The sequence below is a fragment of the Andrographis paniculata genome, unplaced genomic scaffold (assembly GCF_009805555.1).
Source record: "Andrographis paniculata isolate CXL003 unplaced genomic scaffold, ASM980555v1 Contig60END, whole genome shotgun sequence".
Lineage (NCBI taxonomy): Eukaryota > Viridiplantae > Streptophyta > Magnoliopsida > Lamiales > Acanthaceae > Andrographis > Andrographis paniculata.
Genome location: NW_026137596.1, coordinates 4,519,279 through 4,537,292, shown reverse-complemented (window position 1 = coordinate 4,537,292; position 18,014 = coordinate 4,519,279). Strand labels below are relative to the sequence as shown.

The window sequence follows — 18,014 nt, the reverse complement described above, 5'->3', positions numbered from 1 at the left end:
TAATTTTTTTTTACCTTTGCACCAAAAAGAAAAAAATAACGTAGAATTGATAAAAATAAACTTATACTCTTTATTTATTTATTTATTTTTTCTTCTCCTTGTACACTTGTATTATTTACTTTTAATTTTTTTTTTAAAAAAATACTCTTTTATTTTTATTTTGTTAGTTGATATATTTATATAGCACAATCAAACTCTTTTGTTCTTAATGATTAACATCTAAAAAAAGAAATATAGAAAAATATTTTAAGTTTTTAATAGTTTTAACAATTGAATTTTTAATACTATTAGCCAATAAATATGTCAATTTATTTTAAATTTTTATGTTCAAAATAATAATAATGAATTTTATGATTTTGGTAACATTTATTATGATCTTATGTTATTAAATCAAATTTTACGATCATTTCAATAATTATTATTTTAATATATTTAAATTGTTAATTTCTTTTTTTAAAACACTATATGTCAGTAAAAATTAGTTTGTTTCTTTTGCAAAAATTCTTTAAACATACTTTTTAAAAAAAATTAATATATTTTATATTTATTATTTTATATTACCTATCCAATTCTAACAGACAGCATACTCAACTTCAATTGAGTGGAACACGGCCGTATTTATTTATCAAACACGGTCGTGTTTATTTGGTAAGGATGTTCCTACAAATACTCATCCTTATTTTGTGCAAGTTAGATTTCCTTACACCCACGTCACCGTTTCCATTTTCTGTTTCATTTTTGAGAACAGAGCCAAAATGATAGAAAATTATTTATAATAGAATAAAATTGATAAGTTGTTTTTCTTTTTTTTTTTTAAATATTAAAATCAAAATTGATTATTTTGTATTTTAATAGAATTATTTATGATTTTTCTTCTTAAAATTAATTTATACTACTATCTTCGTCCCATAAATATAATTTTAATTGAATTGAATATAACATTTAAAAAATATTTATATTATATTAGTAATTAATAAAAAAAAATATGGATAATTTTTTTTTTTTATTATTATAAATATATTAATGTAAAAAATAATGATAATTATATAATAAAAAATATAATTATTTATGAAAGTAATGAAAAAAATATAATTATTTATGAAAATAAGATTATTGTAATAATGGATATACATGAATACATAAACCTGCCCACAACCCAATTCACGCCGCCGCCGTCCTCCCCCCTTCCCCTCCCCCACTTCTTCCTCCTCCTTCTTTTTCTAAGTTGCGCCGCCGCCGCCCGGTGAGTTCTTATTTATTTATTTATTTTCTTTTCCTCTTTTTCGATTGTTCCTCTACTCATGCTTCCATTTAAAATCGAGTATGTTGTAACATTTTTCTCATCTCCTTTTTTTTTTTTTTTTAATTCTATTTTTTTTTCCCGTTCGCAGCTTCTTCTACCGGTGGTCGCCGGTCCCCGCCGCTGCCGTTTCAGACCTCTTTGGCCAATTTTTTCCGGCGGCGGAAAACATAAATAACTAAATGAAATGAAAATTGATTTATGCCAGTGCAGTACGAGCCAGCAGTAGGGACGGCCTAATTTGTTTCTGGCATCTTTCCACGTTGTCTGTGGCTTTGCCGCCGTCGGCCTAGTTAGTTTTCTTCACCGTCGTGTTTGGATTCACAGCGCAGTTGTCTCCGTCTACGTCTTTATCTTCCTCTTATCTGTTTCTGCTTAGTCCGTCTTCATCTTGCTCGGCTAAACCACCACGTGAAGAATGCTTTCAGGTCTGCCTTGGTTAATTCCCGTTATTATCTGCAATCAAAATGTGTATGTGCAGATAATTGTCTTCCATGCCCATCATCGTATGAATAAGTGTTTGCAGCATAGGTGTTTGTCAAAATGTCTCAAAAAAGAAGAAGTATATTTTATGAGATTATATTTGTTGCGTCCAGAGGGATATGAATGGTGCTAGGCTACTGCGCTTTAAATGTTGTTGGTGTTTTATGTTTTTGATTCCATGTATGTAAATGTCGAATGTGTTGTTGCAGGTGTGAATGTGGGGAACCTGCATCAATCTCATTTCTTTTCTACCCACAAATGGCAAGGTATGTCATCGTAAATAGTGCTAACCGGTTCAATCTTTATTCTTAACAATCATTGTGCAGTCTTTTCGATGGTATTTTTGAGTTGCATCTTCTTGGATGTATTAATGATGTATGTGTTTGTGCTTTTTGTTGGTATGTACATTAAAATTGTGTTTTTATTGTTAGTTTTTTAAGAGTTATAGGATGATTGCTTGTGTGACTAGATATGCAATTGAAGGTTAATTTTATGGCTTCCGGTGAAAATAAATCTTGAGTTTGAAAACACTGATGAGGGTCTGTTTGGTGTAGTAATTGCAGTAATGTTTGATGGTGTTGTGGAAACTTTTTTGGATGTAAAACTACTTCCAAACAGTCTGTTGTGTTTTAACTCAATCATGTGCTTGTGTGAATGAGAGAGATTATACAAAAAGTTTGGTATTGACCAAGGTATCAAACTTTGGCTTCGGAGTTGATTTCAGATGTGGATATACAGAAATTTCGATGGATATTTGAAATTTGTATTTCTATTTTAAAGAACACATAGAAGATACTATTAAAAATATTTGGAAATTTTAGATATTTCTTTCTAACATTAGTTTAGATATTTTGAAGTAAAAGTAATTGATATGTAATATTAAAAAAGATATAAATTACTGTTAAATTAAGAGGAATGTCTGTTGACTGACACATATAAATTGTAGCAAATATTCAATGATAATATAACTCCATTAATAATATTACATTAAAATTCATATACATTTTTTGTTAAATATAATATTTAAAACTACAAAGTTTTTGGGAGGATCAACATAAATAAAAAAGTAAATTTAAATAGAATATTAAAAAAGAAAATATGGGAAACTAGGGATTTCTGCTGAAATTTAATACCCTCGTATTGAAAAATACAGAGACATGTGCAATCCTTTTATCATTATGAATCTCTATCTCTGGCCAAGAGTGTATGCTTTAGGTACCAAATGACATTGCATATTTAGGACTTATTTGTACATTATTTTCTTGGTTTTCTTTTATTTGTACCAAATGCTCATTGGAATGGGATGATCTACAGTAGTAATTGTTTTGACGTTGGAACAGAGAAAGGACTGGAATTGACATCTTAAGTAAAAGCTTGACAAAACTTCTTGTATAATAAACTCCCAAAGTGTGGTGAGTTTGAGTAGGTTCTTAATCGACCCTGTTGCATCGATGTTATGTTACAAAAGCTCGAGAGTTATCTGTCACTTTTTGGTATTAAACTTAAAAATTAGTTTGTTTGGTTGGTGCATACAGCCATTGTTGTTTTAGACGTTTGGTACTTCTATGCATTGTATTAGAGGCTGTGAACATCTATCTTCTAGATGTGCTTTTCTTCAGTGCGCTCAGTTGTGATATCTATTGCAGATCTAAATCGGAAAGGAATGCATTTATCTAGAAAACAGACCTTACCCACAACAATTATGGCTTGTGCATTGAACCAATCAACAAAAGTTTCTTTCACACACAAGGGTGAAGAGAATAGACCTCTGGTTAAAATGTGCGGTATCACATCAGCTAGAGATGCAGCCATGGCAGCAGAAGCTGGTGCAAATTTTATTGGGATGATTCTTTGGCCTAACTCGAAACGATCTATTTCCCTCTCTGTTGCCAAAGAGATTTCGAAAGTGGCGCGGGAACATGGAGCCGAGCCTGTTGGTGTGTTTGTAGATGATGATGCAGACACTATCTTAAGAGCTTCTGATGAAGCTGACCTTGGATATGTGCAGGCAATTACATATTATGGATGATATCTATCTTCTTAGCCACTGCTACCTTACTTTAACCTATTGTTTCTTGCATCCATGCAGCTCCATGGGAATCGTTCTCGAGATGCTTTTCAAAACATAGTGAAAGATATCCGGATAATATATGTTCTACACGCAAATGAAGATGGAAAACTTTTGAATTCAATTTCGGATGAGCGATCATCTCAAGTTGATTGGATTCTTGTTGATAGTGCTACAGGTGGCAGGTATGTAGATCCTATGTGTAGTCGACAGCCTCTCTTGTTCTTTATTTGATTCTTTTCTACTACCATAATTGATATAATTATTTAAAATTTATAAAACTCTTGTTTGCTGAAAATTATAGAAGCCATGGTCGTTAAATACTGTATTAAGCTGCACTACAGGAGGTCTGGAAGAACCCTTCTATTCAAGGGGCATTCTAGAGGAATTAAACACGGATAGATGTAAAATTTTGTCTTTGTTTCAGTTTTTTAAACTTTTTCAGATTGAATCCTTCAAAAATTGTGTTCAAATAAGATAAGAGCTGCATCGATCTAAAGGGTATAATGTCATTGGAATACAAAAGATGGTGGCTTTAAATTTTTTCTTTTCATACTTGCAGTGGGAAAGGCTTTAACTGGTCAAAGTTCAAATTACCTGCTATCAGTAGCAAACATGGATGGCTATTAGCTGGAGGAATTAACCCTGAGAATGCATATGAAGCTCTAACGACTCTTCGGCCACATGGGATTGATGTTAGCAGTGGCATTTGCGGTCGTAATGGGATTCAAAAGGATAAACAGCGGATATTGTCTTTCATGAAGTCAGTCAGTTCTGTGCATTATTGAGGTAGCAAGTGTGGATGAATCTCAAACAAATGAATGTGGTAAATTTTCTAGGTTCAATTCTGTTTTATGTTTTTGGAGTGTATGAGAGTCATTTTTTATATGTCATAACTATACAACATGGTAGTTTCATCGGTTGTAATAATAACATTTTGGCTGCAGTGATGGTATATGAGCAGATCAAGACTGTTAACAATGTTGATGATCAAAGGCTAACAAGGTAAGATTGAAATCTTTAATCATAAAATGACATGGATCTGTGAATTATTCTTCTAATTTATCCATGGATGTATTATAAGTGCAGAAAGTGGTGATAGCAGTATAGCACTCGAGGACAAAACATCTGAATATTGATCATAAGTTGGTGTGCTTAGATATATTTTGGAACTATTTTGGGATTTTGGGTTACCTTGGGGATGATAATTTTTTTTTTAATTTTTTTATTTATAGAAAATAAGTATTTGATATTATATTTTGAATATAGAATAATAGATTTTTAAAATGATATTTTGAATATAGAATATGTTCTTTTATCCAAAAAAATTCTACTACTTATTCAATTTTTTCTCCCTCCAAATATCAATCAAATACTTATTTTTTATTTTTTATATTATATTAAGAATTAATTGTACATTCAAAACATCACAGCAACATCTATTTATATCACATTATATAACTATTACAATTCAAAATTTTTACTAAAAATTCAATTTCTCAAACAAACACACTTGTCATGAATTACTTTTTCTATCCATTGTTGGTGGAAAAGAATTTCCTGGTAGTAAAAATTTAGGTTGTGTTTTTTTTTTTTTTTTTTGATTTTACCGTAAATTTTTACTATTTAGATTTTTTTTTTCTTAAAAAAATATCAAATCAAATAATTACTTTTTTTTTTCATATTATACTATAAATTTATTTTACTTTCAAAATATCACGTCAATACTTATTTATATCGCATTAAACAACTATTCAAATTCAATTTTTTACTATTCAAAAATTCAAATTCTAAACCCACAAACAACACCCCCTTAATAATTTAATACTTCTTCGAGGTATTTTTAAGACCATCTTGACATGGATACAAAAAGATCGGAACTTGCAATTCCACATATTCCAATCGGACCACTCTTGAGAGGTCGAGCAAAAGCGTGCATTGAAAAATTGCAAGACCTGATAAAGAAATTAGAGAATTGGAGTCCAACTGATGGACTATGTTACAATATGCGAGGACTTGATGGAAAGCCTAGAACGAGTGAGTTTGTAACGCCTCAATCGGACAACTAACGGTAAAATTGTGCAAATCTAGGAGTATGCTAAAATAGAGGGTTTTATATGTAATTACGAAAATCTAGGTTTGCACATGCTTAAGTGGGGGACCATGCATTGGGACCACTTATATTTATATATATATATAATAAACTCTCATATGCCTTTCACATGCAAGGGGGACATTAGCTAGGTGTCACTTAATGGGAGGTTATTTACTTATACTAAATTTATTCTACATTGAAAAATCACTCAACTTGCCCCTTCCCCTACTCCTATAAATAGGACCCAAGGTGCTTTGTAAGACACACCAAACAATAATATTTTTATGAATATTTGATCATTTATGATTATTTTCTTTTTATGAAAAGTTATGCTTGATAGCAATACTTTTCTTTTTTTAGTCTAATATTTCATGGAATGCAATTCCATTGCATGCTCCATAGGATTTAGTTTAAAAATTCGGGTTTGAGTATAAAGCCTCAAGTTCGTGGTATTTGGGGAAGGTGGAAGAGCTCTCCAAAGTGTTGACCGAGGTGGTGCCTTCGTGGAGGATGGTTCGATGCTAGAAGGGTATCGGATCGTGCTTACGTTAGTACTTACTTAGGTTTGTTTATCTTTCGATTATCCTTTTTCTCGCTTTATTCGTTTCGTTTAGTTAATTTGTTTCTTCTTTTCTTGCGTAATTAGTTCCATTTAGTAGCTTGTTCGTTCTTTTTGCTTTATTAGTTAGTTCCGCTTAGTAGTTTATTCCGTGTCTTGTGTAGTTGATCAATTCGGTCCATGGCACATTCCCAACAAAAGATATCCATATTTGTGTATCTCAGCTACTTTTACCTTGCTCGTCATTTTTGCTCTACCACGTCAAGCGGAAATATTTTTTTTCTGTTTTATATTATTTTTTATTTTATATTCACACTAAAGATATTAATTCTAATTTTTTAATTAATTTTTATTCTCATGTATATATAATATATTTTACTTATAATTTTTTTGTGATTAATTAATTGTGTTAAATTTATAATTATATTTTATTCAATAAATTGAATTATTTTTATTAATATTGATTTGGACAATAAAATTAAAAAATATTCATATTTATATATTTTAAATTTTAAATTAATAAAAATATATTCAATATTAGCATTATTTCGTAGCGTTGAAAGTGGATTGTATTGTTTTTAAGTTTTGGTTTATGTTGTTGCAGATGGTCCAATCAACGGACAAATAATGATAGACAAATACGGCCTACTTTATCTTGAAACCAATCAAACAAGAAAATTTCCCAGAAGCGTTGAAAGTGGATTGTATTGTTTTTAAGTTTTGGTTTATGTTGTTGCAGATGGTCTAATCAACGGACAAACAATGATAGAAAAATACGGCCTACTTTATCTTGAAACCAATCAAACAAGAAAATTTCCCAGAATTGATCAATCAAATCAAGACCCAAACGAATTGATTGAGAAAGTTAATTGGAATAACAAACTTTGTGGATGTAGGGAGAGATAGTGTGGGAAATATTATATTCTTGTTGAGTTCGTTAGAGTGAATATTCTCATGTTTGGATATTTAGCTTTATCATATAATATAAAGTAAAACAAAATAGATTTGAGGAGTACATAGAAAAATATGAATGTAATTCATTTAAGGAAATATGAGATAGTTCCTAGGCTCTTGGGTGACACTAGTTCATTGAGTTGGTGGTGATGAGGATGATAGGTTAGGGGTGGGGTATCTTCAAGAAATAGTGAGATAGATTTCTTGAGAGTTGTAATTCTAATTGTATCCATAAAACCTCATGCTTCGATTGTTTTGACAGTGAAACTCGTCTGGATTAGAACCCAGATGTAGATCGTTGATGACCGAATTGGGTTATCACCCGTGTGTGCATTTGCAGTCTGATCATCCAGAAAACAATCCGTTCGATTGTGGAAGTTGTCTCTGTTGCTGTTGTGCATGTTTTTGGTGGTGAGATATTGCTTCTGTTTGGTTTTGAGCAATTTTGGGGTCAACACGTAGAATATAAATTTTTATACATTATAAAAGTATTACAAAACTAAAATAAAATAACACACTTAAAATAAATTACAAAAATTATATATATATAATATATCATATAATATGCTATGTGTTCAATTATGATGGGACACATAGCAAAAATAAAAAATCTCCCAAGACATCTTTGCGGAGATTCCTGAGAGGAGAAATCTCCTATTTATATACATATATATTTAAATTTTGATATGACAGTATTTCCTTACAGATGGTCTTAGGATGTGAGTAGATTATGAGTGTTGATTCAATTCAACATCAGTAGGATAATAGACATTAGACAATATCACGAGTGTCACTTACATACTGATCCTCTTTTATGCTTCTAAAGAGTATTCTAAACTGGTGAAATGGAAAAGGACCCGATATCTTAGGTGTCATGTAATATTTTCCTAGAATAGGCTGAGCTGCTTTAGTCTGCACCAAAAGAATTAGCTATATAATCAAAATAACAAAGTATAGTGAAATGTCTAGTTTCTTGGGCAAAATTAGGACACACTTACAGCTTCGATCAAATGATAGTGTGCAATTTGGGGGAAAAGATAGATGTATCACATGTGTCTGTATGTTATGATGGATGTTGTTTATCCATCCGTAATCACGGTCAAGAGTTGTGAGGCCAATGGTGTACCCAGTGTCCAAAAATGAATATTTGTATGAATTTACTAAATGACCAAAAATGAGCTTGATAGATTTCGATTAGAGCAAGAGTTTATAATTATTTTCATGCGGGTCTAACAAATGCAACAATTTAACACATATTTTCTCTCATTTGAATAATTAATTTGCATAAATTTAGGTTAATTTTAAGGTTGGTAATACGCTAACACACCAATGTGCTTTGAGACATCAACTATATATTCCCTCAAATAATCAAATTTGCCTCATCAGCCATTCGTGTAGCTATCTTACGTGTCTGGAAACCTACGTCGTCAATCGTATCATATATAAAAGAGCATTGACATATACCCGCCGATCATGTGCCTCTGTTTGCATCCAAACAACTCTGTAGTAAAAAATTCATTTATAAATGATTATCGTCATATACCCATATTTCTCGTTCATTTACCACGGTACACGAGTTTACAAAAAAGTTTCAATGCACATTTGGTCTTACTGTTGTATATTTACCTACAATCTTACATAATATCCAACATGGCAAAAATAATTACAAAAAATATACATTGACAACAAAATATTGATGTACATCCTATAAAAATAAAAAATTGTAACTTTTAATGTTCTACAATACCCGCTCGTTACAATAACTATATATATACATGAAAAATATGATATCAATAACTATTAATTTAACAAAACAATATCATTTAACAAGCAATTCTTATGAGATTAACTAACTAAGACACTATTGATTACAAATCATTTGATCTATTAAGTAATACAATCTCCTGAGATATGAGTAATTACAAAACCAACATATACATTGATGACAGAGGTTGGACAATATAGCATTAAGTACTCAAGGAAATAAAAAACAATTTGAATTATTAAAAAATTATCGAAAAAAAAGCTACAGTTTAAAACTAAGTATCTCAAAATCAATGAAATATTACATTAAGACAAAAACTAAAAAATTACAATATTAGAAACCTATGACACCCCGGCCCGCAAGCCACGCAAAATCGAGCGTGTCAAGATCGTAGACTAGGTCCACAGGTCAACACGAGTCCTTCTAGCGTGCTTCTGTCATCACTCACGTGCACCTTAGGAGACTTCCCAAAGGTCACCTATCCTCAACTGGCCCCACAGTTCAACACGAGTCATTCTAGCGTGTTTCTGTCCTCACTCAAGTGCGCATTCTAGGAGACTTCTCAGAGTGTCACCCATCCTCAACTGGCCCCACAGGTCAATACGAGTCATTCTAGCTCGATTATGTCATCACTCACGCGCATCCTGGGAGACTTTCTAGGGGGTTATTCATTTTCAAATTACTCTAGGGCAAACACGCTTAACTTTAGAGTTCTTTCAGTAGAGCTTCCGAAGAAGAACGTGCACATTGTTGACATGAGTAGTTTTATTCAATCAATTTAACCTCTAATCAACTTTGGATGGCCAAATACCGGCTCATCCACATACGGAAGTTGGCCAAGCAACGGTCCAACTCCGGAGGTATCACACCGGCTCATCTACATACGGGAGTTGGCCAAGCAACGGCCCAACTACGGAGGTATCACATCCTCCCCTAATTTAGAATGCAACGTTCACGTTGCACCCCAAGGATCGTCAACTGCTAGGCCTCTCAACAGTCAGGTCAACGAGGTTATCGCAAGTCGGCTCTGATACCAACTATGACACCCCGGTCCGCAAGTCAACCAAAACCGAGCGTGTCGGGATCGTAGACTGGCCCCACAGGTTAGCACGAGTCCTTTTAGAACGCTTCTGTCCTTACTCACTCGCACCCTGAGAGACTTCTCAAGGCCTAACCCATCCTCCAATTACTTTAGGGCAAACACGCTTAACTCTAGAGTTCTTTCAGTAAGGTTTCCGATAAAGAATGTGCACATTGTTGACATGAGTAGTCTTATTAAATCAATTTAACCTATATCAACTTTGGATGCCCAAATACCGGATTATCCACACATAGGAGTTGGCCAAGCAACGGCCCAACTCCGAAAGTATCACAAAACCATTAATAGATTGTAAACAACAAAAAATCTAAAAAGTAGTAATTTTTTTTATACTAAAAAAGAACAATATAAAAGCTCTTACATATGAAGTGTTGTGAATTTATATCCCGGATCGTTGAATTTATTTGAATAATACCTCATATACAGGATTATACAAATCAATTAATAGCGAAAGCAAATTCAAATAAATCCAAAATAATATCAATACCGAAATGAAATGAATTGAACATAATATATTAGGCTAAATCAATTTTGGAATTAGGAAAATCAAAACGCAAACAAATGTGCCTTAATTCCAATTAACCAAACAAATCTGAAGTAAAAAACAAATGAACATAACAATTAGAAATTATGCAATTGACTTCGAATGACTTCCTTTTCGTGTTGCGGAGATTCAATTCGGATGAAATTGGGGACGCCCAATTCGACCGACGAAGGCTTCTTCTCCAACCAAATAGTTACGCGCGGCGACAACGGCGCACTCCTCCGATTAACTCCGAAATAGCACCGAACAACTTCTTCCTCTCATCGACATTCCTAAAGACAACTCCTACACTTACATTCATTCTAAATCTCTCTCTCTCTCTCAAACCAAATGCTTTCTCGGTTCTCTCTTCGTTGTGCGATTCTCCCTCTGTTATGTTTCTCCACTTGCCTTTGCGGCGCGGTGCTGTTCTGAAGCTGAAATAACTTCCCCCTCTTTCATAGTGTTTCAAACTTCAAACAAATTAGGAGAAATAAATTTCATAAATTCCATAACCACAGTCATCGAGCACGACCAGATGTACACAAATATATTATTTTAGTTTTGATATATATATATATATATGATATTTTATTCAAGAATTTAGGATTATTTTGTAATTGAAATTAAAATTTAAAATTATTTTTTATTTTTAATTTTTTAAATATATATTTAATTTATATATTTATTAAAATTGAAAAGTGAAATTATTTTATTATTTATTTTAAATTAATTTATAAATTATAATACTCCCTCCATTCCAATACAATAGTTTTGTTTACTACTTTTTTGTCCCAAATCAATAGTCTCATTTTCATAAATAATCATATCATTATAAAATTACCCTTACCTTTTCATTATTATTACACAATTGCCATTTTTTTTTACACTAATACACTCACAAGGGTAAAAAAGTTTTTTACCCACTACCAATATAATATCCATATTGCTTAAATCTCGTGCCGAACACAACTCAAACTATAGTTTTGGGACGGAGGGAGTATATATATGTATAACATGTATAATAAATATATTATTTTAACAGACGTTTGCGAACAAAGTTCGATCTCGTTCATTAACTAAACGAACTTGTTTATGCTTTTCGACTCGGCTTGTTAATATTCGTATTCATTTGATGGCCAACCAATTGTTCATCTTTCTTCTCATTCTCCATATTTCTTGTTTTCTTCATTTTTTTTTTTCATTTTTTTTTTCTCCGGGACAAGATTTCTAATGATGTGCCATAAGTTCGAACCGGCGGTTCACGATTTGGAGACCAAAACCACATGTTGGAAACCGAAAAATCGGTTAGGCAAAGCCTGACCTAAATTGTCAAAACCGTCTGTTACAGTTTGAAATCGCCAATTTCAATTTATCAAAAGGTGAAATCAAACCTTCTGAATTACGGTTTTGATTACGATCCCGGTTTAAATTGTCTATTTATATTTATTATTTTTAATAATTTTTTTTTAAAAATTTTATAAATTCTATTAAAAAATAATTAAATTTAATTTTGATATTATTTAGATCTATATTTATTATGTAAAAATTATATCAATAATAATAATTGATTAGATTGTTACTATATAAAACTAATCAAAATAATAAATTTAATAAATAGTTAAATTAAATTTAAAAATTAATAATCAATTATAAAAAATATTAATGTGATATAATTTAAATTAAATATAATTATATACTACTTAAAATTTTATAAAATTTAAAATATGAATTATTAATAAATATTTAGTTTTATTAATATTATTTTAATTTTATATAAAATTAGTAATATATAATAAATATTGTTGCCCTAATCAATTATCTCAATTAATTACAAATCCACAGCTGCCGCACATTATCTCCGACTACACCAAATTAATATATTTTTAAATAATAAAAAAAAAAACAAAACAAAACTGGCGGTTCGAATCGGAACCGAACCGTGGGAAACCGGTTTTGGTTGACCGGAATCGCCGGTTTGAAACCGGTGAACCAAGATTGGAACCGCCGGTTAGAAACCGGTTGAGCAAGTCTACCGACCTCGAGGCTCGAAGGTTGGAGAGTTTAGGATGAAATGTGAAACATTATAAAGATCCAGGGGTTAATTGCAATTTAGATAAAATACAAAATGAAGGGGTAGAACCGTAGAAATAGCTGCTCGCAAACCTTTCGGACGGAGATTTATTCTCCGGCGATTCACTCCATGCTTTCTTTCCTCGTCGTCAGTTCGCAATCCAGCCCATAAAATTTATCCTGTTCCAGGTAATAATATGCTTCTCGTTAGGTTATGGATTGGGATGTAACTCATTCGGATTAACGGGAGAACTTTATGATCGTGTATTTTTTTAGAATTTATTTTCCTGGTATTGGAAATCAGCTGGAGATTTGTTTCCGTAATGCTGTTTATTTTCTTTAATTTCATGATTTGTATCTATTTTGTCTTTAATTGAATTTGTTAGGTAGTTTGTGTGTTTAGTTTTGGTGTTGGAATCGATTTCCCTGGAGATCGACTAGAACATCCTACTGATTCTGCAATAGTTCTGCCATCTGAATTTGACTGAATCCATTCCTGGGAATTATTCAATCCGGAACGATCTCTCCAATCAATCCCACCAGTGGCTTTGGCACATATATTTGAATGGAAATAGAGAATTCAGTATAAAGCCTAACCATCTTTTGCTAAATTCTTGTGAACCATTCTATTTCACTTTAGAGGGTGTTATATCTCATACTATGCTGATCCTGTAGATGGCTTGTATTTGATCTTCTGCTAATCAACTTGCTGGTATTATTACGGAATTCCTATTCGACATCTTGATCTCTTGTGCAACCTAAGTTGGTTTCTACAAATTCAAGAGGAGGTGTTACAATAGATATCTGGAATATATTTGCATATCTTGTAATTATGGTATTATTCTTATTTAAGATTCTAGACTTATTTATAAGATTTATATTTTGTTATAAATATGTATGATTTCTTCTTAATAAAAATAGAGAATTCAATTTTGCACTGTATCGTCAACGATTCAGCTCTAATCTTCTTCTTCAACTGGTTTCGTCTGCTACAAATCAAAATTGTTCTTCTTTATCTTCTGCTGGTTTCATCTCTTACACTGCAGAAAAGTGCTAGTTCTATCATTCTTTTCATTTATGGATAAAAAGAGAAACGAGTGTGGGAATCTGTCAAGCTTTTGCAGCAATTTTGAAATGTTTGATGTTTTGTTATTCCAATTCAATCGAATGATTCAAAAGATATCTCTTGGGTTTTGCTGCTGGAAGACCTAATGTTCTAGTCGTGGTTGTAGTGTATTTGTATATGCGTGTATGCTGTGGCTTTCTGACATTACTGATCAGTGATGGTGAGGTGTGGTGTAATTTCTCCTGTAGTGCCGTGCTAAGAATTATGTGAAAATTTCAGGCTTCCCTCTTATTGAAGTTCTGAGTTCTATTGAATATGGATTGGCTTACTTGATTTTGTTTGATTGTGTTAGTGATGCCTTTCGAGGTTTGCATTATGTTTTTACGTTGTGACAGGCAAAGACAAACTTGATAGGATGTTTATTATTTTCTTCTACATAGAACAAGATTTTAATGGTTGAATTGTTGCAGAAATGGCGAAAGTTAGAGACAGAACTGAAGATTTTAAGGATGCTGCGCGGCGGTCAGCGCTAAATTTGGGATATGATGAGGTTCTTCTACTGAGCACTTTTCAAATATTTGAAAATCTTATACACTAATTGCAAAAATTAGTTTACATTTTTATGGAACTAATTTATGAAGATAAGGGTTGATTCATTCGTTAAGATGCAATTGTTTTCGTCAGTCTAAAATCGCAGCAATTATGGCGTCATTTATAATGCACAAAGCTCGGGAGAGATCATCTTTCACCAAAGCTGCCCTGAAAACGGTAGCCAATAACTGCTTTACAACCTCTTTTGATGCTAGCGTTTCCAAACATTTTCATAACTTTTCTTGCCTATGTTCAAGTCTGAGTTATGCCATGTGATTGTGACAGCTTGAAAGCATTGTTGCTTTAGAGCAGTTTCTTGTGGCTCATAAAAAGGACTACATAGACGTGCACCGAACCACTGAACGTGAGAGAGATAGCATTGAACATGAGGTAATAAATTGGCTACATTGCTTAATTAAGATTAAAATATCACTGCCCTTTTCTTTACGGTGACCAATTTGAATTTATATCTTTCGCTGAATCCTGATTTCCGGTTTCTCCCATTAGTAATGTTTCATTTCCAACCTTCTCAAAGATATACATGATTTTTGTATCATGTTAGATTTTCCTTGTTAATGAATGCATATAGAGCTCTTGATACATACTCAATTATAAAATATTTATATCGATTATCGTATTGGCCTTATTTACCTGCATATCTATCAATCACCGCATCATGCAGGTGACCGTCTTCATCAAAGCATGCAAAGACCAAATTGATGTTCTCAAAAATAGCATAAATGATGAGGAAGCAAACTCAAAGGGATGGTTAGGTATGAGGAATGGCAATTTGAATGCCGATACTGTTGCTCACAAACATGGAGTGGTATGCTTCTTTGATGGCGACAATACATTACTTTTTTTTTTTTTTTTTTTCTTTCTTTTGAGTGCTGAGTTAGAACTATTTGTCTACAATAAACCTTTACCTTATTTGGATTATACGGTTAGTACATACAGTGGCGCGTTGGTCAACTGCAGGATATATCATGAGTAGAGGTAGGTGGCAAAAACTGACATGAAATTACCACCCGATACGAAATAAATAGGTTTGGGTTAAGAATTTTGACCCGATTATATATACGGGTCGATACGAATCTGACACAATAATAAATGAGTCAGGTTAGGGTTGAAGTCTCCAATCCGAACCCGATACGATAACCCGTTTATAATATATAGATATGAATTAATATATTTATTATATATGTAAAATGATCTTACTTTGATAATTTGTTTTTCAAAAAGTTATTAAATTGAATTGAATACAATCTGTATATTTTATTTTAATAATTTACTGTTTGTTATATATGTATGTGTGACTATTTTTTATTGATTTAATGACTTGGGTTTTTTTAGATGGATTATTTGATTATAATTTGATTTGTTTAAATTTAATTTTAAAAAAATTTAAATGAATAAATGGGTCGATTTGGTGTTAGTTGGGTTGGGCTCGGGTCTAGTCTTTTGATCCCTTTAAGTAAACGGGTCGGATTCAAGTTGGATACTTTGACCCGTTTAAAAACTCAATTCGACTTGAACCTGACCCAACAAATTGCCAGCTCTAATCACGAGAGGCACGATTTCGAATTGTTTACCTTAAATCAATTTGAACACTAGAATCAGATGATCTTTCCTCATTATGAAGTTCTATAATTTTGGGTTGTCGGAGGAAATACCAGCCATTTTTATTCTAGTCCCCGGTCATATCCTCTAGTAATGATTATGTTTGGTTTTATTGGGCATTTGATATACTGACTTCTATAAACTGAGTTGCACTTTTATCATGTTGCAGGTCTTGATATTAAGTGAGAAACTTCATTCCGTGACATCGCAGTTCGATCAGCTTAGAGCTCTGCGCTTCCAAGATGCCATCAACCGGGTAACACCGAGAATAAAGCGCAAGCAACATGGCAAAATCGATGTTTCAGATAGTTCTACTTCCAGGAATTTAGACACTAGAGAAGTCAACACTTCGGAAGTCAGGAAGGAGGATGATGTTCAAGCAGGGCCAATTAGATTCCAGCAACAGCTGTTGGATGACGAGACGCGCGCCCTCCAAGTAATAAGCAAACAAAAATAAGAAAGAGGCTTCTACATACACGAAGCATGTTATTGAGTTTTGGAATCGTTTGTTTTCATCATGTGGTATTTTGACCCGCAGGTGGAGTTGTCTAGCATGTTAGATGCTGTTCAGGACACAGAGACGAAAATGGTGGAAATGTCGGCCCTAAACCACCTCATGTCCACCCATGTTCTGCAACAGGCCCAACAGATCGAGTATTTGTACGACCAGGTTAGCTACTGTTTTTTCACTCTGATAATTCTTCTCTTTCCAAGAAAAATCCCATGGTTTTGCCTCAAGGTCTTCTCAATTCAAATTTTCCGGATTGAAACTTGGTATGATGCTCCATTTAAATAAGAAAGCGTGCTGTTTGTTTACTTTGAGGTTTGGTTTTAAGTTTTGGTCCGTGAATAGTAGTTCGAATGTAATGTTCTGTAAGAGGAGATCCTATACTTTTATTAGGGATCGTAAGAGTTGCATAATTTGTTTTATTTTATTTTTGGCGAAACAAGAGTATAGAATTGCCTAAGATAACCGAGCTTAAATTCTTGTGATGTTTGTAGAGAGGGTAGTTAATCGAGCTGACCTATATGACTTGACAATATATTTGAAAAAAAGTCTAGTTTGAGCTCGATATATATTCTTTCGGACAAGGAAGGAGAATTTGCTCTTTGATTGGAGTTTATGTTTCGAATCTTAATTGAATGAGAAAACTAGAATTAAACATGTCAAGTTTAAAAACTATATTTGCCTTTTTGTCATTTATTTAATTTTGTATATTAGAATGGATATGATACTTTTCGACTTTGCTTGCTAGGCAGTGGAGGCGACGAAAAATGTTGAGCTTGGTAATAAAGAGTTGTCGCAGGCGATTCAACGGAACAGCAGCAGCAGAACCTTTCTACTGCTCTTTTTGTTCGTCCTCACTTTCTCGATCATCTTTCTTGATTGGTATAACTGAAACATCGAAATCGAAACTTCAAATGTACATGTGACACACATTGGACCTATACTATATTGTACTAAAGTATACTTTTAGCGGGAAATTTTTGTATTGTAGTTTATGCGACTGTAATTAATTGAATTGTTGATATTTTGTGCGTGCGCGGGGAATATAATTTATTTTGTGAACGCCTGTTCGTGACATGTGGAATTTTGGTGATTTTATAGTTTTTGGAATTTTTGTTGTTCTAATACTAATAATTTTTAGATTGGTAATTTTGTATAGAATGAAGTTGATGTTGGTATATTTTAAAAAAATATAGTACTTCATTTTATTTTATTTAAATTGTTATATGAAAGATACTTTATTTTCTTGCGATCATATATGAAGGACAATTTTATCAAGTACTTTATGAACTTGATGCAAATACGAAATG

At 32.5% G+C, this 18,014-nt stretch overlaps 2 protein-coding genes across 4 annotated transcripts; both read left to right on the top strand.

Moving 5' to 3' along the window:
• The first annotated feature begins 1,139 nt into the window (after positions 1 to 1,139).
• Positions 1,140 to 5,024, top strand: LOC127259657 (N-(5'-phosphoribosyl)anthranilate isomerase 1, chloroplastic-like). Of its 2 annotated transcripts, XR_007840535.1 has the most exons (8): positions 1,140 to 1,243; positions 1,392 to 1,728; positions 1,993 to 2,049; positions 3,430 to 3,791; positions 3,873 to 4,036; positions 4,414 to 4,677; positions 4,799 to 4,856; positions 4,941 to 5,024. XR_007840535.1 is itself a non-coding variant. In XM_051287146.1 (7 exons), exons 2-6 carry the CDS (start codon positions 1,719 to 1,721, stop codon positions 4,637 to 4,639), a joined length of 819 nt encoding a protein of 272 aa, XP_051143103.1. In that variant the 5' UTR covers positions 1,140 to 1,243; positions 1,392 to 1,718; the 3' UTR covers positions 4,640 to 4,677; positions 4,799 to 5,024. The 2 variants fall into 2 exon arrangements, 1 of the variants encoding a protein (XP_051143103.1); XM_051287146.1 differs by having other exon boundaries at positions 4,799 to 5,024.
• LOC127259656 (syntaxin-81) lies at positions 4,833 to 17,774 on the top strand. 2 transcript variants are annotated; one of them, XM_051287145.1, is made up of 8 exons: positions 4,833 to 4,856; positions 14,456 to 14,535; positions 14,670 to 14,753; positions 14,862 to 14,966; positions 15,259 to 15,402; positions 16,366 to 16,632; positions 16,735 to 16,866; positions 17,453 to 17,774. In XM_051287145.1, the coding sequence occupies exons 2-8, from the start codon at positions 14,458 to 14,460 to the stop codon at positions 17,594 to 17,596; spliced, it is 954 nt and encodes a 317-aa protein (XP_051143102.1). In that variant the 5' UTR covers positions 4,833 to 4,856; positions 14,456 to 14,457; the 3' UTR covers positions 17,597 to 17,774. The 2 variants fall into 2 exon arrangements, with proteins under 2 accessions (XP_051143102.1, XP_051143100.1); XM_051287143.1 differs by lacking the exon at positions 4,833 to 4,856 and adding an exon at positions 12,947 to 13,108.
• Positions 17,775 to 18,014: the final 240 nt, after the last annotated feature.